This window comes from Halichoerus grypus, chromosome 1 (genome assembly GCF_964656455.1).
Source record: "Halichoerus grypus chromosome 1, mHalGry1.hap1.1, whole genome shotgun sequence".
NCBI lineage: Eukaryota > Metazoa > Chordata > Mammalia > Carnivora > Phocidae > Halichoerus > Halichoerus grypus.
In genome coordinates, this window is record NC_135712.1 from 187364350 (window position 1) to 187387239 (window position 22890).

At 43.8% G+C, this 22890-nt stretch overlaps 1 protein-coding gene across 3 annotated transcripts in view; it reads right to left on the reverse strand.

Moving 5' to 3' along the window:
• The window catches only part of PTPRG (protein tyrosine phosphatase receptor type G), a 689740-nt gene that overhangs the window by 50973 nt on the left and 615877 nt on the right, over positions 1-22890 (reverse strand). Inside the window, exons 14-15 of one of the 3 annotated variants that reach the window (XM_078076466.1) lie at positions 6718-6809; positions 4921-4995 (exon numbers count right to left, since the gene is read on the reverse strand). In XM_078076466.1, coding sequence (XP_077932592.1) covers positions 4921-4995; positions 6718-6809 — 167 coding nt within the window. Of the gene's footprint in view, positions 1-4920; positions 4996-6717; positions 6810-19597; positions 19685-22890 lie in introns of all 3 variants that reach the window. The other 2 variants (XM_078076463.1, XM_078076474.1) reach the window with 2 other exon arrangements.

Below are 22890 nucleotides of genomic sequence, written 5' to 3' on the forward strand. Positions count from 1 at the left end.
CTCTCTGTCAAATAAATAAAATCTTTAAAAAAAAAAAAAAAAGAAAATACCCGTACCAGCAGGGTACGGGTACATATATAATTACCGTTCCCATTCCAGAGGGCCTTAAGTCACCCACTGTGCCACCCATCTCTGTGAAGTTCCTTTAACCCACAGCAGTTCCCACAACCCTATGCCAAATCCCAACCAATTCTGTCTCTCTGCAGGGGGAACCTATAAAGCCCCAACACAGTCCCTGGGTCAAGTCCCTCCTGCTCAGACCTTACACCCCCTGCTTCCCCAAGTCCCACAACTGGGCTGTTTACCAGCCCTCTCTCTAGTGGACAGACCTGGATTTCAGGAACTCAGTCCCTTCTTGCCTGCCTGTTCAGCTCCCAGAGGCCAATTTCAGACCTCTCTCTGCACTTGGTAATACCTCTGTGTCCACTTAGGAAGATAAAGCAAACATGAAATAAAAGAACATTATTGGGATTTTAGTTTCCGCGTTAGGGCACAACAAATAGATTTTTGTCTAAATCAGACTCTTTGGATGCAAGGAGTGTTGTGGAGATTGGAACATTTTATTTCCTGCCATAAAAAGAAATCTCTTTTCATTTATGACACAATGAAGTCAATAAAGAAAAGGCTTCATTATAGTCAAAAGACCAATGAATCTCCTTTGGAGATAATCTCTGTATAAATAAAATATGCCAACAAGGTTGGTTTAATCCCAAGGGTTTTAAACTGCATGTTTAAAACCCCTTTATAGGCTGGCACCCTGCTGAAGCCAGTGACCTTCAAATTATTAAGATGTATTTTAACTGCTGGAAAGGCATAAATCATTTCTGGATTTCCAAGCTACTGGTTAACAGCAACATTTCATTTTGTAACACTCTTATTAGCAAGTTAGAGCCTCTAATTTCCACAGAAAAGCATTTCTAAGGACATTTGTGCCTGACAATATGCACATTTGGAAAAGCCCATACAACACATTCAATAATCAGGTTAATTTCAGGAGCTAAGTTTTGATTTTAAAAAGCTGTAATATAATTAAAGTCTGAAAGAATACTATAATGCAGTGAAAATAGTCTGTAGATGACGTATGTACGTAATGCTTCAGTAACTGCAATGAAAATATTATTGAAGCCTGTCCTTTAAAATGAATATCTCCTGATTGGAAAGTCTAGATTTTTAAAAGTACTTGCAGATGTTAAGATGAATATGGATCTTAAAGGAACTGTGTGACCACTTCAGTATCTTAAAAATGTCACAGAAGTATTACTTAGAAAGCATTACGAGGGGACTGATCGCTAAGTTACTGCATGCATTCAATTATGCTTTACCCTCCCAGGGTAACAATGGAGAACCCATGGCCACGGAACATTCGATTCTGAAAAACCTTTAGTGAAAAATATTAAGAGTCAAAGCCCCTTTCATTCTCCTGCACAAGTCGGAGTTCAACTTGCCTGGAAAACCAACCAACCATCTAACCACTGTTCCCTTATATGGAGCAGGCACTCTAATTCCAAATTTTCCTGATTAAAGAATTAATATCACTTCTCTAGTGATTGGAACCTAACTTCAAAAGCACTTCTTTAATTTCTTTCACTTTGGATAAATACTCTTGCATCCGAAGAAGAGTTCTTTCTAATGTGGCTAACCAACCTCAGCCATCACATTCACATTATCTAGCATTTCCACATTTTACGTAAGTGTAGGTGAGATCAGGAAAAAAAAACGTCTTCATTCTGACAAGACTGTCTTTGCTATGTTAAATCAGGAGAACATACTGAAGATTCTAAACTCCTGAATTTCAGTTCAGTTAAGTAAAATTACTAACTCAGAATTCCTCAAAAATTCCTATAAATGGCTATCTCCAAGGGATGAGTGATCAATTAGCAAAGCTCTCCTTAACCATTTGCCTATTTTATAATACTTTTTAAAAATCTAATGTAACTTACTGATTCCACTTATGCTGTTTAGGATTTAAAGACCAGAGCTGTTTATGAAATTCAACCGCAGCAGAATCATCCAAAAGTTTCAACATATTTATAAATTTCTCCCTAGGTCATTTAAATCACCTAGGCCTATTTTTGCACAGGGAATGGAAGTATAGGTGGGTGGAGAGTCCTTTTCTTAGAAAGTAAGAGAAGAAAAGGGACCAGGGAACAGAAGTAGAGGTGAGTTTTTGATAAGGAAGGAACTTCAACAAAAGAATAACGAAACTATTCAGAGGGGCTGTAGGAGAATTCAGTGGAGAGGCAAGAGGTCAGTATTGGTGGAAGATCATCATCAAGAACTTGGGGTGGGGGGAACTACAGGGGATATTCACATGTATTTGAAATGCCTTGATTTAATGAATTAATACCCAGATGAGGAGCTTGAAGTCCTGAGATACCAGAACTGTCAGAAGAGCATGCCAAGGGGTGGCAGAGCCATTTTAACGCATCTGTGCTTTGAAGCCACAATTCCAGTGGTAGCTCCACCCTTCCCATCAGCTTGGGCAAATTAATAGGGTCTCTGAGCCTCAGTTTCTGCAGCTGTAAGATGAGGCTCTCCACTGCACCTGTCTCCACAGGGCTGACTGTAGTGAAAATAAACCATGTCATCAGTAAACGCTCAATACATTTGCATGATGATGTTTTCTAAAAACAAGGTTAAATGTAAAGGAAGTCCTAGGAACAGAGCTTATTGCACATTCTAGTGATGACCTAGAAGCTCATTTTATAACAGTTTGGTGCCTGAATTTTCTATCTTACCCTGTTGCATCCATAACATTTTAAAACCAGTATAATGGTTCAGTTTACTAGAGTGGTTGTCTGGAAATATCTTTTTTTAAACAATCAGTTATAGGAAATAAGGAGTTCAGGTGATAAAGGTTGATAAACTGGAGGCCCAGTAGCCCTGTTATTAGGTTTTGAACAAGGATAAACTATAACTGAGTTTGGGTGCCTGGGTGGCTTTGTTGGTTAAGTGTCTGCCTTCAGCTCAGGTCATGATCCCGGGGTCCTGGGATGGAGTCCCCAGCTCAGTGGGAAGCCTGCTTCTCCCTCTGCTCCTCCCTTCCCACCCCTGCCTGTGTGCTCACGCACGCACGCTCTCTCACACAAAAATAAATAAAAATCTTTAAAAAATATGTAACTGAGGTCTAGCGGGTAGAACAAGTACTCCATATGAATTCTGTAAATATCCTACTATTTTTCGAAATAAGAACGAGATAATTCCTCAGGTAAATCATTCAGAAGGATCCCAAGGAGGTCTCCACTAAGGAAAAGTTGGGTTGAAAGCTTTACCAGAGTGAAAATAACTCCTGAATTTATTAAAAAGTGTGTTTTTCCTATATTGAATTTCTTACGCATGACATAGTTGGATGCTAATAACCAGAAGAAACCGTAAGAATAAAGAGAATAATGGATCATTGAAGTGCATCATAAATTGCAAAGTATTTTACAAATGGGACTATTACACAGGTCAGTGGGGGTTTTGTTTCAGAAAAAGGGAGAGAATGGGATGAAATTGAAAAATCTGTAAAGAAAGGTCATGGAGAGTAACTTCTTCCCAGTTAAGGGTGAAATGAGTTGATTGGTCTTGGCATCCCCCGCTCCCCCCCCATGAAGGCTGTGCCATCTGGGAAAACAGAGAAGGAGTGGCCTCACTCTTGGTTCCTCTCATCCTTTACTGTCACACTGCACTACCCCATTCCAACTACTTCATTTCCACAGCTGCGTTACAGCTCAAGGCTGCGTTTACTATGTCCAGCAAGGGACAACTGACCACCACGGATTTCTCAGTCAGTGGAGAATCTGAAGCAATTATCTTTCCATGTACTTACACCACCAGCGAGTACGAATTAGGAAATACTCACGTTTCAAGAAACGCCCTTGGGTTGTGAGTACAGTAGTCCCCCTCATCCGGGGTTTTAGGTACCTGCAGCTGCGGTCCAGATGCAGGTGATCCCCCTCCTCCTCTTGATGTACCATCAGAAGGACAATCGTAGCCGAATGCTACGTCACAACGCCTACGTCACTCCCCTCACTGCAGCCCGTCCCACAGGCATTTTATCCTCTCGCACCATCACAAGAACAGTGAGGACAGTACAATAAGATATTTTGAGAGAGGAACCACATAATTTTTATTACAATACATGGTTATAATTCTTCTATTTTATTATTAGTTATTATTGTGAATCTCTTACTGTGCCTGATTTATAAATTCAACTTTCTCGCAGGTATGTACGTATAGGAGAAAACAGTATACATAGGGTTTGATAAGACCTGCAGTTCCAGGCATCCACTGGGGGTGACAGAACATATGCCTCATGGAAAAGGGGGGGCGGGTGGGGAGGACTACTGTATTTACCCTGGTGATTAAATAGGTAGCTGGGAAATGAGGGAGAAAACACTCAAAAGCCTTTCTGGTCTGAAACACCTACCCAGAGGTGCAGCAAGGCAGGAACAATGGGTTGGCATTTTCTGAGAATTCTAGTGAACTGAAAATCCTCAAGTCCAAGGCAAAGGGCAAGGTGTGGTGGGCCACACCCAGTGAATGCAGTTCAGTGTTCGGGACAATCTTAACCTGAGTACCAGGCAAATGCTCACTCTCCACAGGTACTGTGATGAACAGTACCATGATTTGGGAGGGAACGCTTCAACAACTGGCTTAAGAGTTTCCAAAATGCTTTTACACATAACATCTCATCTGAGTTTTAACACTGCCTCAAGTGCAAGTAGATCAAGCATCCTGCTCACTTTACAGATTCTGGGAACTCAGGCTCAGGGAGGTCAAAGCATTGGCCAAAGGTTTCACGGCGGAGGCAGGGCGAGATCCTAGGTTTTCTGATTCCCTATCCAGTGGGAAAAGAAAATAAAAATTGAAAGATAGCCCAAGAAGTACCTCACCATTTAACCTTATAAAATGGATTTCAGCTGTTCAGGTACCCACCAGCTGTGTCTGTCAGATGACTCAGTTCAGAAGAGAGAGAAGCTCCTAGGCATTTTCCAGAGGTCAACACATATTCTAGGTGATGCAAGAGGAAAATGATTATACACACGTGCTAGCACATGATTCCTGCAGATTGGACAAAACTACTTATTCCATGCAAGTGGAAGACTGAGGATTCCTGTCTGCTTCCTCTCCTCTCAAAGGTAGGAGTACAATTTCCTCTACCAAGATTCAAGGGTGAGGGTCAGTGAAGAAGAATGGAGGGGAACACAAAACCTATCCCGTCTGTCTGGGAATGGGTTAGCAGCCATGAAATGATCCAGTGGGAACTTACCCAGAGACTTTTCTGCTACCCCTCTTGTTTCTGTGTGACAAGCTTTCATGAGAGAAGGTGACCAGAATGGAGAAAACATGGCCAATTCCAGCAATACCTGATGACTTCACATATACCGACACATAAAGGTCCAATTAACTCCCCTACCGTAACTGCACCTAGTGAAGGTTTTTTTTAATGTTTTATTTAGTTAACAGAGAGAGTGTGTGCTCACAAGGGGGAGCGGCAGGCAGATGGAGAGGGAGAAGCAGGCTCCCTGCTGAACCAGGAGCCCGATGGGGTCTCGATCCCAGGACCTCAGGATCATGACCGGAGCCGGAAGGCAGACGCTTCACCGACTGAGCCACCCAGGTGCCCCTTGTGAAGGTTTTTAAACAACAGAAGCATTCCATGGCACCAAGAGAACGACTGTGCCTCTGAGCTTCACAGATAGAGCCTCTGAAGAACTTTAAGAAAGGTTTGCTGACATGAATTCATTTATTCAGAGAATTAAAAATGCTCACTATGTGCCGGGTATTATTCTAGCACTAAGGAGATACCCACTTGCCTTTATGAGGCTCTCATTGTAGGAGGAGGAGACAATAAGCCAACAAGATCAATACATGGCATATGAGAGGGGGAAGACCTTTCTGGAGAATGAGCAGAGCTGCAGGTGTGTGGACGCACTGCTAGACGAAAAGCAGTGCCTCTGTTTACAGAACAGTAATTAACGTCAGGAGGATGGATGTCAGAGATATCTAAAGATAGATATGTACCAGTACATAAACCCAGAGGAAGCAAGTTCAAATCTGGCAAAAATGAAGGGATGCCAAATATACATGGTGGGACCATCTTCAATTCCCACATCCCATCTACTACAACCAACCAGCTGCTGCACTTCTCAGTATTTATGGCATTTGCTAGGATTCACTACAGCGTCTTCCACCAGTCCCCACCCCTAACACCAACTGAGTGTTTCATCTCTTCTACCTGAGGACCAGTGAAATATTTCATTGCTCTGGACCAAGAGTGTATCCCTAGACTTGCCCACAAAATCCTAAGAAGCAAAACTTCCAACGCTAAGATAAAGTATCTGCAGAGGAAGGAATCTTAGGAGAAAACCATATCACAAATTGTGATTAAAAAAAAAAAAATGTAAGTGCAAGTTGCCTATCAAAATGAAACCTGGTCCAAGTGGATTGCAAATATCTATGCTTTCCCTTTTGTCTACTGTTACCTCCCCTCCCTGCATGTGAGTCTATCCTGTATAAACTCATAGCTATTTGTTCCTCTTGAAGAGGACTTTATCACATTGCAGATATGTAAAGGAGCAAAGATTTCATTAAATCCCCCTCAGTGAAGGATCTGTTAGGGCAAGCTTTCAAAGGCTAGGAAAATAGTATTTTGTCATGGCTGTCACATAAAAGTACAAACAAAAGAGAAAAACAATTAGCCCATTGGAAAGAAGAGTGTGTCTTACTTACCCGGAATAGGAATAATAGGGATACTTTCATTGGGGACCACCCGAGGTGAACTGCTATCTTCCACATAGAAATGAGCTGTCTGAAAACATTTTCTGTGTAGGAAAGAGAAAAACATGCAAACAGTGAGACCAGAGAAATACATTTTGAGGTCATTTTTTTTTTTTTTTTCAATTCTGCCTTCACAGATTTTACCAGCTTTTAATACCACACAGCACTGAGTGCAAGCCTATGGAAAAGTAACAAGATTTAAGAAGGACAACATTCCGTCTATTGGAAGAATCCCCAAGAGCTGAAGAATATTTATTTTTGTTTTTTATTGTACCATATCTCTCCTGATAGTCAACAGGGAAAAGCTTACTCGTGAACTGCTCAAATCCACCAACACTTGGCATCAACGGAGCAAAACTTGATGCACAAACCGTTAGGATGAGCACCCCCCCTCCCCGCCCCCGCCACACACACAATATTTCTAAATTTGACCTGTTACAGAAGAGTAATTTGGTCTTCTAAACCTCCAGCACCAAGTTCAAAACCACACCTCTAACCCTCCCAAACGGTCATCAAAGAGCCCCAAGTACACAATAGCACCACATTGTTAGTGCTCAGCAAAGGCCCCCGAAGCCACAGACAGCTCTCCGAGAGGGTCAGAGGGCTTGAAGGGGGCAAGCCCTCAAAATCCAAGGCCCTGGCCAGACCACATCAGAGGTAAGAACCTAGAGCTCGCGGGTGTCCCCTGCCTGTTGTCTGTATTATTTTACCTGGACTTCAGGCAAAGCAGGGAGCAAACACTGGTCATCATAGGACAGGCAGTTCACAGAAAAGCCATCAGCAGCTCACTCAGCCTCTGCCTACTGATCCTGGCCGGCCCTCGGCTTTCCAGCATCCACGTCACTGCTCATTGCGGCCCTAATGAGCTGCCGGAAGCACAGGCTGAATATTTAATGAGGCTGCTCAGCGTGAATGGCTATTGTGACCAGAGAAGGGTCCCTGTTCATCTGGCGGAGGGGCTTCACAATAGCTGGCCCTACTGCTGGGGCTGTTAGCCAAGCAGGCGGCATCCTTCTGGTGCTCGGTGTCCCTGGGATCCAGCCCGCTCCTCTGGCGCCTCACACCAAGCCCCGACTACACACACTACAGGTTTACTGTTCCTGGGGGCTGCATTCCAACCACTAGAGTAAGTCAACTTTTCTTCAGAGTTGTCTTTGCTCTTTGAATCCAAAGTATTCTGGGATGATTCCGCTGGGCACGGCATTTTTCTTTAAGCAGTGCCTGTTTCCAGACGGGAAGCAGCTCTAGCCGATTGTACATTTGGGCACTGTTCTAGAAGCAATCTGGACTGCTGCTCCATGCCATTAGGGGGTTCTGAACATAAGTCACTCCTACTCGGCACACATCTTGCAGGACTGCTCTTGCAGAGGGCTGAAAATGATTTTTTCCCCCTACGAATTGCCTGGCATTGGTAATATAAATAATGAAACAAGTTTTCATCACTCATCGTTAGCTGCCTTTACCTAAATTTGGAAAGAACGTCAGTCAGTCTGACTTAAACTACATGGATATGAAATGCACAAAATGTTTTAGGGCTCTGGTAATAACCAGATCTTCTACTGAATGTGAAAATGATGGAAATCCATGTGAAAAAACACACACACATGATTTGCTTGTCTGAGGGAGTAGCTTCTTTCTGTTTCTAAATCAGTCATCAAGTTTTCTAATCTTGGATTCCTCTCTCCCTCAAATTTGCACAGATTTCCAGAAAGTAGCATTCAAGTTAAAACACAGGTGACAGACTTCACAAATGGGGTAAAACTTTAACCGCCCAGTGTCATAGCTAGGGAAAACCTGCCTTTGTTGAGAAACTGGACCATTCAAGAACTTACTAGCCCAAAGAAGTGCTCTCTAACACTGAAATGACATGTAATTCATCAGGTCAGACTTGAACTAATTGGAAACACACACACACACACACACACACACACACAAACACAACAAATGAGTGTCCTGTTTTAAGACATAATTACTATACCTGTTAAATTTCTAATATATAAAGCTATTAGTACGAAGAGTTGCTATTGGCCAAGGCATTGCTCAAGTCAGATCACTCTGAAAGGATAAACTATATTGTCGATTCTTTTTCTGAAGAAGGGCAGGCAGACCGTTCACTCACTGTTACACGTGGAGCTAATGGCTCTGCATTCTCTTTGGGGACAAAAAAAAAAAAAGGCAGTGTGTACCGAAGCACATCACACCCCAGTGCCCCATGTGTTGCTGTTTATAATGGATTTTCCCTGGAGCAAAATAACCCTGTGATTGTCAGAGAAAAGTACACCAGTGTGGATGAAGGTCAGAAATCTGGGAGACACAGCTCTCCACATCTGTACCTCGGTGCATGTCACACCTACTTTCCTCCCACACGAGGACTCAGGTGGGCAACTACCTATAGAACTTTGGGGAAATACCTTCCCTTAGAATAAGGACTCAGCAAACATTGAGTCAGCACCCTCTGCTCAGCAAGGAGCGTGCAGATAATGCCTTCCCTCTACAATTGCTTAGAAGCTTTAAAGCCACTTCCTTAAGCCTGGCTAAGCATGCGAATTACATACATAATATATGATGGCAACAGAAAAATTAGGAAATACACATGAACAAAAAGGAAAAGCAATCAATTAAAGTTACTCCAAATCCTCTGCCTAGTGATCATTACTATTAACATTTTGGGGGTATATTCTTCCATGCTTTTCCTCTTTTATTATTGTCCCTCGATCATCAGCAATGAGGGGCCAGAGTGGTCTGACCAACAAGACAGACAAGGTGCTTCTCTGGGTGAAGATCTGCAATAAACAAGTCAACCAGTGATTTCAAATAGTCAAGGGCTATGAAGAAAGTAAGACAGGCTGAGGTCGCCACCGGAGCAGAGACCTGGCCGAAGAGGATTAGCCATGGGCAGGTGTCGGGGAGGACCACTCTAGGCAGGTCAAGCAACTCATTCAAGAGCAGAGTGGGCTTGCATGCTGTAGGAACTGAAAGGAAGCGAGAGGTAAAGCAGGGAAGGGCGGCAGGAGGAAAGGGGGGAGGGGTGGCCAAGAGCCAGCCCATGGCAGCTCCAAGGGCACAAGCTTCCCTGGTATCTATGAGAAATGGAAAGCCAACCAAGGGCTTTAATCAGTGGAGGGGCACAGTCGGACTCATCTCCTTCAAAACGCTCATGCTGGCTGCCATGTGATGAGCGGGGGATAGGGCAGCAAAAATGGAGCAAGGAGATCCACCCACATACAGACACACAGACAGGCTGTTTTCTGTTGTGTTTGTAACAAAATTAAATCATACTGTACCTAACTCCCTTATAACAAACAGGAACTGACGTACTCATTAATGCTAGCTTCCTCCCCATTTTATGGATGTGTCACATGGTTAGATATTTAGCCCTTTAATCACTAATTACTAGAGGTCTGCTTTTTTTTTTTTAAAGATTTTATTTATTCATTTGAGAGGGAAGAGAGAAAGAGAAAAAGAGCATAAGGAGGGGGAGCAGCAGACGGAGAGGGAGAAGCAGACTCCCCGCTGAGCAGGGAGCCCACTACGGGACTCGATCCCAGGACCCTGGGATCATGACCTGAGCCGAAGGCAGACGCTTACCCGACTGAACCACCCAGGTGCCCCTGGAGGTCTGCTTTGAGTGAGGGACTGATCCAGGTGCTAGTTTGGTGTCCACTTTTCAACACCATTGACCACAGTGAGGTGAACTCTTTTGTGTGCAAATTAGACACTGTGAGTTTAATACCTAAGAAAAGCAGCTGGTCCAGGGTCAATGCCACATAACACTGGGTCTGAACTCACTCCTTTCGGAGAAGTCCCATGAGAGATTGTCTTTGGCCTTCAGCAGTGTCCAGGGATAAACAAGTCAAGTCAGGGATTTTGAAAACAAGGGAAAAGAAAAAACAAGTTTTCATGCCTCTAAATGTTTCCACTGTGATGGGTTGGAAGAGGCAGTACTGTTTCTCATTTTGAGCTCAGGAGAATGGAGACAGAATTTCTGAAAATGCTCAAGCAGGTCCCTGTGCATACAATTTCAAATTTCTGTCTAGGTCCGATTCTCTTTCAACTAACTTATTCTAAAAATGCCTCCTTGAATGAAACAGGTTCTGGATCATAAAGGGCCATTTTCTAAAATTATCATTACTTCACAATGAATATTTGTTTAGCAAATACCTTAAAAAGGGAAGGAAAACAATGAAGTGGACCACGCTGGGAATGAAAAATACATTTACAAGTTTAATTACCAATTATAGTCTGCTGGATCCCCACCATATCTTTTATATTCTTCCCTTTCCCCCCTTTTCCTTTCCTTCCTTGCTGCCCCCACCCATATGTCTCCCTTAAGGAAGTGAGAACAGGTAAGTTTTTTCCAATGACCCTGACTGGCTCAGTCATGATCCAAATTAGGTTTTGGAGGGTCCTGAAGTCAGTCAGTCTCTCTCTCTCTCTCTCTCTCTCTCTCACACACACACACACACACACACACACACACACATATGCATGCGCACGCGTACACGCCAATAGGGTTTCAGTCAAGTGGTGGTTATCACTGAGCAGTACATATGTATCTCTTTGGTCTGGGGAGCTTTTAAAACACCCACGCTGGAGGAGCCCCACTCCTAGTGATTCCAGCTGAGCAGTTCCAGGGTGGGGGAACAGGCCTGTGTCATCTGGAAAAACTCCCCCAAGGATGCTGGTGTTTACTGTTCCTGGTTAAGAAGCACAGTGATACAGGGAAAATGGTTCCAGAGAGTCTTCAGTACTCTAAGAAAGCCACTGAAGAAATAAAACAGTCTCAGACGGCACATACCATTAAAAGTGACCATAAAAGCTAGCATCTAGAATTTATAGGGTCCCAGATGGGATAAAAAAAACTGTAGCTGAGAATTCAAGGATGTTAACATAATCCTCTCAAATACAGAAAAAAATAAACTGCATCTCACATACTTAAATAAGAATTTGAAAGGTCTTCCGCTCTGTTTCTGTTGGAACCTAAGTTCTCAGAAACAGGATGGCATTTCCTGAAGCTGGAGCATCGTGTTCTGCCACCCATATTGGAGAAGTATCTTCTCAGATCGCAGATTCCTCAAGTGAAAGTTTTTCCTCCTAAAGTGACTCTTTACGCCACCTTTGTGGACTGCTCTGCTTATCTGCCAGCCAATTAAATTTTGGTTTGTGTCATGGAATTGAATCTGTATTTACTTATTAAGTAGTTCATGGATGTTCTGATGTCCTTATTCCAAGTGTCCTGCCACTTGAACAAAACTGAAAAACAGAGTTAGACGGCTCTCCCAAACTCATCCCCATGAAGAAATATCAAGATAGAGTTACATCAAACATTCACGAATGCTTCTAGATAGCAGCAAGAAAGACACCCCCGTGGGCACGAGGTAATTTTTCCTCAGTTCCAACTCAAGAGGTATGGGGACCAGAATGCAAACAAAAAGGGAGATGTGCATTTGCTGGTCCCTGAGGTGGCTGCACTCCTTACGTGCCTCTCATAGAAAAACCGCCTCTCTGCACTGAATTGACAGTCGACCGTTTAAAAGTATACATTCTTCATGTAACACAGCTCCTAAATCCAAGCCCAGTGTTTCTGGTGCTTGACTATTAGATAGATGTGCAACTCACGAAAAGTTCTAAGTAGCAAAATGCAAACACACTTGCTGTATCACTTTCCATTCATTCATCCATTTTTAGAAAACTAATGCGGGCTCTTAAATTTTAAGACTTCTAGGAAAGGCTTGACTGGGAGTCAAGAGGATAATGTGTGATACCCTCTCTAGTAGCTCATCAGATTGATACGGATTCCAGCGAGCAGCTCCCTCGGTCTCAAGCCCAACCCCACAGTCTGTGGTCCGGGCCTGTGTGGTGCCTCGTGCACGGATGGATCAGTCGAGCTTGTAAAACGCCCATGGACACGTTAAGTGGACAGTCATGAACGTTTGATCTTGGACTAAAATTTCTAAAAGTACCTTCTCATTCCTTTAGGTAAGGGAGAGATTTTGGAGAGAGAGGCTTTTTCAAAAGCCAAGGATTCTCTGCTTGAGAGAAAGCACAGGGCATGTCCTCAGGATGCAGTAAATATCGACCAGTAGCAGCAAGCCGTGAGTGTCGCTTCTCCGAGCCCCCCTCCCCACAGCGCACACACACGCTGCCAGCACAGGACAGGCCCGGGGCGTTTAACTGGTTCTCTGGATGAGAGACAGACAGACAGACACACTCCCCGACTGCAGCAGCTCCGGCAGTACTTTATCAGTATCAATAATTACTCAAGTTACAGAGACTTACTATTCAAATAAAATGCAGCAAATGAGGAAGATGAGGAAGAAATCTCTAGACTTGCCCTTCTCCCTCCCCATCTCCTTCCAGGAATCAGACACACCCTTAACGCGGAACACCCAGAATGACCCAAGTCCTACAGAAAGACTTTCCTTTCTGTTGCTTCAGTTTTTTCCCCAAATACTTGCAGAGATAACCTTTGCTATCTTCATTCTTACTTACATCTCTTTCTGCCCCGTCTGACAAGAATCTGGGAATAATCGAGGCGATAGAGACTTTTCAAAAGCAAACTGCTGATCTTGAGTTCAGAAAGAATGAATATTGGAAAGGTCTGGAATTCCACTTAGCACCACTGTATATCGAAAAGGGTCCTCAAAAGGCAGCATTTCCAGCCCTGCTTACAGGAGTAGAGGTTTCTGAGATATACAGACATCTGGGTCAAAGTGTACATCCCTTTACACAGGCGATGAAAGGTTCCATTGTTCTCATTCTGGGTCCTTGGCTTATTACAACACCGCCCTCCACATCACCACTGCTGGGGCCCAGGGAAGAGCAGATCACAACACCATTCCTAGAGTCCTACACGAACCTGGGATGACAAAATAACCGAACGATGTGTGGGGATCAGAAGCCCAGTCACTATCTTCCAATTAAGCTTAACGGTTTTATAATCATATCAGGGTGACAAGGAGTTTGTCAGCAGCGTGCAGCTCAAAATGCTAATTGCAGACGAGAACGGGCAGTTGGCTGAGCTACTGCTGCCTATTAATTAAGCAATCCTAACTGATTTATATACTGCCCTCATCTAAATTTACAGTGCCATGCCTGCTAATAATCCCATTTATTTTCATGCTGCTGAGTACAGAAATCACATTAATATTTACTTTCGTGAATGGATCTGTTGTAGTAAACCATGTATGAATAAGAGCCACTTATAAATAGAAAGTTGAGAACATTCACATGCCTTCAAGGAAGATGATTGAGAGCTGTGTTAAAAAGATGTGGATTGATTTATTAGGGCAAAATGTCTCTAGAAATTGAAGTGACAAAGACAATAGAAGGAAAAGCCTGTGGGCGTTGTTGGGCTTTTCCTCAAAGAGGGGGGTCTGCTTGAAATAACTTAGGGGTCCCACTTGGAAAAGAGCCCACTGTAAGTTCTGAGTTGAGATTTTTTTTCAGATGCAACCACTCACTTGCTGTTCAGTTTCCTTTACTGTATGTGAAATGATTCTGTTTGTACAGCTCAGTTTATGCTTGTATTATCTTTCCAGGAAGGAATCTCCTAGAAAGAAGAATTCAGAATTGCACTGCTCATTTTCATATTCTCCAAACCGTAAAAGGCACATGTGATCTGACAAATATCAAAGTACTTTGGGGAATAATCAAATGACATATTTCACCTCAGGGCAATTCTGGAAATCCCGGGACATAGGGTTGTCATACCTTGGATAAGTACAGCCTGTCAGATGTGAGGAGGAGATGAAGAGAAAAAGGAAAGAGGAAAAGTGTACCCAGCCATGAAGATGGATGAGGTGTGAGAGAGGATATGTATATTAAACGAGGAGAAAACGTTTCAAAATATTTTGGGTCTCACATGGTCAGGAGAGATGGCCCATTCAACTCTTATTACAGCTGCAAGTGACAAAAACCTGATTTCTGAAGCAAGAATTTCATGGGAGGATACTAAGTGCCTGCAATTAGCATCTAAGGAATGTGGGAGGAAATTAAATTATATACACCTAAGTGGTTTCAGCACAATACACTTTCATGCTAAATATTAAGTTTGCCAAGCAATCCCTGGAGAGTCGTAGGAATGACGGAAATACTGCTAATGCTTTCCAGGAGATAAGACAGCAGTGGTCATTTCATAAACCACATTCTGAGTGGACCAAGCACCTGAACAGGGCGGTTTTTACGTCGTGGCTGGCGTTAAGCAAGGGAGCTCTAGACTGCACTTCCCAGTCGTCCGAGCTTTTACGCAGAAAAGAAGGCTTGAAGTCGGGGGTTTTGAGGTAGCTGTCCCACACTTAGGACGCTGGCCTGGAATGTTCTGAATTTTTTTTTTTTTTAAAGATTTTTTTTTTTTTTTATTTGAGAGAGAGAGAGAGAGAGAGAAACAGCATGAGAGGGGAGAGGGTCAGAGGGAGAAGCAGGCTCCCCGCTGAGCCGGGAGCCCGATGTGGGACTCGATCCCAGGACTCCGGGACCATGACCTGAGCCGAAGGCAGTCGCTTAACCAACTGAGCCACCCAGGCGCCCAAATTTCTGAACTGAGGCTTAAGGGACTCTCCACCTCTCCTCTTGCCACTGTTTCACGGCAGTGACACAATCTACCACGGATGGAGGCGGTTAATGGGGACAGGATGGTCCGACTCCTTTTGGGCAGGAGGTGGGAAATGAAAACTCACGTTTTTTTTTTTTTTTAAAAGATTTTATTTATTTATTTGACAGAGAGAGAGACAGCGAGAGAGGGAACACAAGCAGGGGGAGTGGGAGAGGGAGAAGCAGGCTTCCCGCGGAGCAGGGAGCCCGATGCGGGGCTCGATCGCAGGACCCTGAGATCATGACCTGAGCCGAAGGCAGTCGCTTAACCAACTGAGCCACCCAGGCGCCCCGAAAACTCACGTTTTATTCATTGCACAGGATTCAACATCTGTAACATACAGTGTTCTGGTAAACACTTTTTAGCAACTATTTCATTAATATACTGAGTCGGTCAGACTTTAGCTGGAAGAGTGTCATTTTAAGGATCTAGCAAGGTATGACATGTCTTTTCACTTAACAGCCCTATGGTAGTACTTTTTAAATACTTGGGACCCTCTGGGAAAGAGAAAAGTTGATTTAGACATCACACTATCAAGCAGGTCAAATTCCAAACGATTTAAGAATTTAACATTAAACTTTGAAATCATAAAAGTACTAAAGTAAGTCATCTCAGAATGGAGAAAGACTTTCTAACAAGGACTCAAAATCTGGAAACCAAAAAAGAAGTTTATGGGTAAATCTGAGTACATGAAGTCGAAGAAACAGCATGAACAGAGTTCAGAGACAAACCACAGATTAGGAAAAAAATATTTGCAACCCTGATTGCTGACAGTCATCTCTCTCGATTTTTAGAAAAAGACCAACAATTGTTGCAAAGGAAAAATGAGCAAAAGACCAACAGTTTAGAGCAAAAGAGACACAAAGGACACAAACGTGAAAGATGCTCGGCCTCACTCATGATAAGAGAAAACACATTCCAACTATACTAACACACCATTTTTCCCCCCCACCCATGAGGCTGGAAAAATCACTCCTGCTTGACACCACACCATGCTGGGTAAGGTGTAGGGAAACAGGGGCTCATGTGTTGTTGAGAGAAGCCACCATGGGTATGGTTCCGGGGGAGGGCAATTTGGTGCCATCCATCAAAATTACAAATGCTTGTCGCTCCTGACACAGCCCATTTCCTGACTTTTATCCTACAGATAGACTTCTCCACTTGCACAATGACATAAAGTTATTCACCTTGGTACTGCTTGTAATAACAAAAGACTAGGAACAACCAAAAGGACAGCCATACAGGACTGGTGAAATAAATCAGGACAACTATACAAAGGAATAGTGTGCTTCTGGAAAAAAGCACGAGGAAACCACAGACGCATAGAGGAAAATCACGTTAAGTGAAACAAGCAAGGCGTAGGATAGTGTACGCAGTGTTCTACTGTGTAAAAGGAGATCTGGGGGTAGAGGTTCCTATTTGCTTACACACCCCGCCCCCAATGTCTGGAAGAAGAAACAACAAACCAGCAGTCGTGGTTACCTATTTGTGATGAGGTAGGGAGTCAGGTGGGTAGGTGAGCAGATGGAGATGGAGGGGTATACAGAATATTAAGCTCTTTGATTTTCAACTGCGTCAAGTATTACCTATTCAAAATTTAAAGCAACTACTTTTTTTTTTGGAAAAATTAAATACGTAGGTCTGATTTTTATCTATTTTTTTTCTTCTCTGTTCTGGGGGGATAACCGGCTGTCACTTCCTGTAGCCAGTGTCCTGCTTTAAGGGTTCTGTCCACCCTCAGACTGCACAGGCTTCCTCCTCCCACTGTGCACGGGGACTGTTCAAGGCAAGTGAGGTCAGACCAAATGGGCGAATGGATATCACCCTCGGGTTTATGTGCACAGACTTTGCAAGAGCTATTGTAACTGTTTGGAGGGTTGCTCTTCGGGCAGCTTTTTGGGCTCTTCTCCTGATTCCCTGCCACATTTTGGATGGGATGCAGACCAGGACAGGAAATGAGAGTGGAGAGAAAGAGGCCAAGGCAGGAGATGAGAGGCTGACGCCCCGATTCCCTGATACATCTGCAGCCTGGCAGGGGAGGGTGGGGCCCCTGTTCTCTGGGAGGCTTTTTATAGTGCAGCAGAGGACAGAACTGGGTCAGAGGCTGCTGCCAATGCTCCTGGGATATAGAAGGAGGGAGGAGAGGGGAGAGTGGGCTGGTGGTCTTCGGCACACACAGCCATCAAGACGAACGAGGAACTGTAAGCTCTGGAGGAACAGAGTATGGCAGGGCAGCCGGCATAAGGAACTGGGGAGATCCGAGCCCCTGGAGGACAGGATCTCGATCTGGCCCACCCTTCATCATGGATTGATTAGCAAAGCCCATCCAGCAGTGAGGAGAAGGGGCACTGCTCAGGACTCAGACCACCATGGGGCTGTCCCACCTCAGCCACCCAAGAGGGGAGCCCAGACAGAGTCTCTGTTGCCCATCCTTTGGATGGGGAAATATATTACATACACTAAGCACCTCACATGTACTCCCTCATTTCCTCTTCGCAACAACCCCATGAAAAGGAACTATCATTGGACCTACCTAGATGATGACATCAAGGCTCAGAGGGCTTTGTTCAGTTGCTTAAGGTCACATAGCCAGGAAGAGATAGAGCCACAGTGAGAACCTCTCTCATCCCTGAGCCAAGGTCTATCTTTGCTACTATATTATCAACAAAGTAAAGTAAAATATGGGATCCATAATCAGGTGGATTCTATAAACACTTGTGGCTTCCCAAGACAGTGCTCAACTTCTAGATCTAAATGAAAGTCATTGTGCTACCCCCAAGCTTCCGGCACTCAGAAGCAGAGAAGAAACCAGAGAGACTGAGCACCTTGTAACAAAACACACCCTCCTAGGAACTAAAATACATCTACAGTAAGCCCACTCCCACATCTGGGGCTAGGAACATAAATTAGAGTTAACCACGGGCCACCTAGCTATGGCATCACATCTGAAGAGAATGTAGACATCAGATGTGCATTATCTCTGTGGTGTCCCTGAGGTGATCCACTTTTTAATGTGTTACAGTCAGAAACACATCATATTTATAACAGACTGGGCATGAATATTAGGCATTTACATGATGTCGAAGGTACTCTAAGATTAGAACTTGGAAACTAATGCTATACAGAGGGGATTCTATTTCGGTCTTTACCATTGGAGTTTTGGAAACAGATTAGAACATTGAAGACTTCAGTAAGTAAAAAGATCTTAGAAAGAATAATTACATTACCGGTGTCAGCAGTTACCCCTTTTCCCTACAAGGCCAAAACCACACCATGTAGCTTAGAAGAAGGTAGATCATAGAATTTCTCATTCATATTCCACAATTCCTGTACTCTACCTTCTCAGATCTCATAAGTATACCTGATTAGAGTCGATGGGTATCTAAAATTTCATCTCAATAATCTGACTTATCCTCAACCAAGGGAGACAAATCATTTCATGTAAAGATTCTAAGGTAAATACTATAAATTGGTTCATTGAAAGTAATAAGAAACTACTCACAACACAATATTAGTGAATTATCCTAACTGGCAATATTAAAATATTAATTACCACATTAATATTAAGTAGAGTTTGCCTAGATAAGCCTTATAAAAATATTATCAAGAGGCTCATGTGGGGTGATTAAGATCACATGATCAGGACTTCTAAAGGTTTACTGTAAATCATTCCAGGACAATAATTTTTCCCAGTCTTCAAGCTATCTAGAACGAGTGTGCTTTCATTTTTTAAAAATTTCACTCTTATGGAAAAACACGTTATATCCCCCATTTGCTCACTTCTCTCTTCCTTTCCTACTCTTCTTCCTTAGCTTATTTATACATTTAGGTTTCTAAAAGATATTTTTCACTTGTAAGGCTTAATGCATGCGTTTTTGTTTTTTTGTTTTTTAAAGCTCTGAAACATGCAAACATCTGAAATTTTGGAAAGATAATGGATGCAACTGACATACAGACACATCAACATAGAACATTCCAGTATGTCCCCTTCTAGAAATAAAAACCCCCCAAAACTGCCAGATAAAGCAAAGCAAGCACACGCGGGACATACTTTCATTGCTACCAGCTACCCGCAAGCTGTGTTGGTATTTGCAATTCTTAACTTTTGGGAGTTGGGGTAAGACAGGTAAGTTGCAGCACTGTGCTAAAGGACTTTCATCCCCAGGGCAACAAAACAAAAATCCAGCAAGCCAGTCCCGGCCAAAGAGGCATCCCCCCTTAAGCTTGACCGCCCCTCACCTGCTCCCCTTCTCTCCTCTCTCCCCAGAAGAAGGCACTTCACGGAAACGTCTGGGAGAGCCCTTGGACTTTATTTTGTTACACCCTCTAAACAGACAAAAAACAAAAGAGAACAGGTATGGAAGACAGTACGTTCAGTTGGCCACCAAGAGTTCCACACGGATGCCCTCCCTCCCACCTAACACAGACATACCCATCACTGGTCCCAATTTGGCCACCAAGAGTTCCATATGGATGCCCTCCCTCCACCTAACACAGACATACCCATCACTGGTCCCAATTTGGGGCATTTTCAAAAGAGAAAGCTTACACACACAAAGGGGACTGGGTTTATCAAGGTTTTTTTGTGCTTAGTTAAGAAATACGACATGGGAACTTTGCTCTTAAAAGCGGTTGTTACAGGTTAGAAACCTGTATGACTCCCGGTCTTAACGGTAGGTAGGGATATCACAAATCCAATCATGATTGGATTTTCCCATTCATATATCTAACCTTCCACCTTTGATGTGATGCTTTAGCAAATGCGATCATTTAAAACACCATTAAAGTCAACAGAACTCAGCAGGAATATCCTGGGGATCATCTGAACCTCCCCTCTGTCGCAAATGTATGTGAATGTGGTGCCGTTAGACCAATCAGGGTTTTGTCTTCTCTCCATGCATGCCTCTCATCTCCAGACACTTTACTGATTCACAAACCAGACTGATTCACAAACAGACCAGAATTGGTGGGAGAGACACCTCAGAGAAGCAGTCTACCACTATATACTAGGTCTGATATTCAGTTTCCCCTTAAAACTTAGTAACGGCAGCATTTGAGTCTTGTTTCTAGCTTTTGAAAGATACATTTATTTTTTGTTCCATAGGAACACTGGAAGGTGTTTACTTAATTACATTTAATCCCTTAACAACCTAGGCTATCCCTATAGGCTATTCACACTGGAATGATTCCTATTCTTCGCAAACTCTGTTGATAGAAAAGCGAAGGCAAACTCGCTTGTAGTAAAGTTCTCTTTCATTGGAAGTTCTGTTGAGCCCCACTCAGAACTCTGATTTCAGGTGTGTGATTCCAAAGAACATTGGAGAGCTTCTGATTTACTTGGTAGTTTTTACTCTGGGATGAACATCCTTGAATTCTCAAGTGTTAGGTTTCTCTTCTAATACCACCTTTCATTTATTTTGAGGATCATTAGCCTCTATATTGGGTAAAAGTGCTTGGAACAGGAACCAAAACTTGGAGAAGCCGAGAGTGGGGAATATGATTAAAAAGGGTGCGTGGGTCAGGTGGGGGGCAGGGATCGTGCTGTAATTCAGAACTCCCTGTCTCCCTCTATTGAGTACCTTCTGGAACTACAACAACTGTCCTCAAAACATCATGAACGTACTCGGTGCAGCGATGAACATTAATCTGAAGAAATCACGAGTGTGTTGGGAGTGTTTTTGCAAATCTTCATAGAAACTTGAAATTTGCAGCTTCCTAAAATATTTAGACTTCTTCTCAACCCTTAGCCCTACTCTGAATTCTGCCAGATTTACTCTTTCGGGAATTTTGGAGCGGAGCCGGCTATCTCCGCAGCTTTTCCTCACACACAATCACAGGCGCTTAAAACTACCACCCGTAAACTGACAACACTTCGCTGAGAAGCAAATGCCATAAAACCAGTAACTAATACCTTGAATAACTGAGGGGGCCACCTGAGCAAGCCCACAGGACAGACACAATCGACCCTGGGAGAGAGGACACTTAATTGTGAGAAATCCAAAGACAGGTGTTGGTTATGTAGCAGAGACTCAACATAGGCATTGCCCTTTCCTGAAAAGTCAGTTTGCTTTAAAAAAAAAAAAAAAAAAATGTATCCATCCCTTTCCTCCTTAACAGAACCAATCCCTCCTTTTAAGTATCACGGAGTATGTTTAAATGGCAACCTTCAGCAGCGAATCTCTCCCTGCTTTTGTCTAATGACTACGTGTTAGCCTGTTCCAAGAGCTTCGACTGGCATCTCAGGGCCAACTCGACAGCAGGGGGCCGGTTACTATAACAACTGACAGTTCTTGTGAATTCTGAAAAGCCCCCGAGTAGCCATTTGGGAAACGGTTATTGAGCAAAAAGTTGCCTGGGATCGGCAACATTAGCTGGTACGTGACCCAGATCCCCGGCACGCAGCTGCAGGGAGAAAGGAAAACCAGTGCCCACCTCAAGGAACAGCTGGGGACCTCGGAAGGCTCCCCACCCCCATGCCTTTTAGCATCTCAGAGCAAAGACAGCTTAGCACCACCACATCATCAACCCAAGCCCTCCGAGGCAAGCCATATTTTGGCATCATGCAACGCGCCTTAGCTCTCCCCACTGGCTTGACACATTGTCAGGATCTGAAGGGTTGAATTGTAAAAATTATTCCTAATGATTAAAAAAAAAAATATCTTGAAATATGGCCACAGAGACAGGTTCCAGAAAGGGATGAGGGGCATGGGCAGTCACCAGTTTTAAAAGAAAAAATCGATGCCTGGAATACCAGGGGTCCTGTGAGCGGTCTGTTTGCAGACGAGATAAAGGTGATTGCACAAAGCCACCACAAAGCGCGAGTTGGAAACTTGGATTTTGCTAGACTTGAGTAAAGCACATAAACCTACTCTTCGTTCCCATTCCCTTCTGCACACAAGCCACCTAAGAACACGCTGGACTAGCCCAGTGCCTTTGAATAGGCCGAATCCCCTAGCAAAGATTCTGATTCTACCCACAAAAGCAGACTTCATTGTGCACGGACGAAGGGCAGTCTGACAGCATCTTCCCTCTGGCAAACTGATCATGCAGTGACCGAGTGCCTCGCTGTCAGCTCTGACACAGAGCTCTGCCCGGAGCATTTGTGGCTTTTCTCTGTTCTGTGAAAATCACAGCTCAACATGCTCTCCTCCAAGGAGCCTCCCCTGGCTCGGACTCATCCCCGCCCCACCCTGGCAGTGGCCAGAGTCCATTCTAGAACACCATCTCCCTAAGTCACGACTGCAACTCAGGGGAACCCAAATGCAGGGGCCAGCCGGGGGGCTGCAGGGAGGGCAGAGACGGACAGGCTGGCCAGCTGGTGTCCTTCGCCCCCAAAAGATGTCCCCATGGTTAGCTCTATCCAGCCCACTAATGCCACAGGAGAACATGACAACAATGTTACCACCTCACCTGATTCATCACGAGAACCCAGACAGCTGGGGTTTTAAGTAAAATCTTCCTATTTTCCAAAACAATCCAGATTCTTGAAAACCGTAGATCAGTAAATAAAACAGGTCTCGGACCTGCATTTG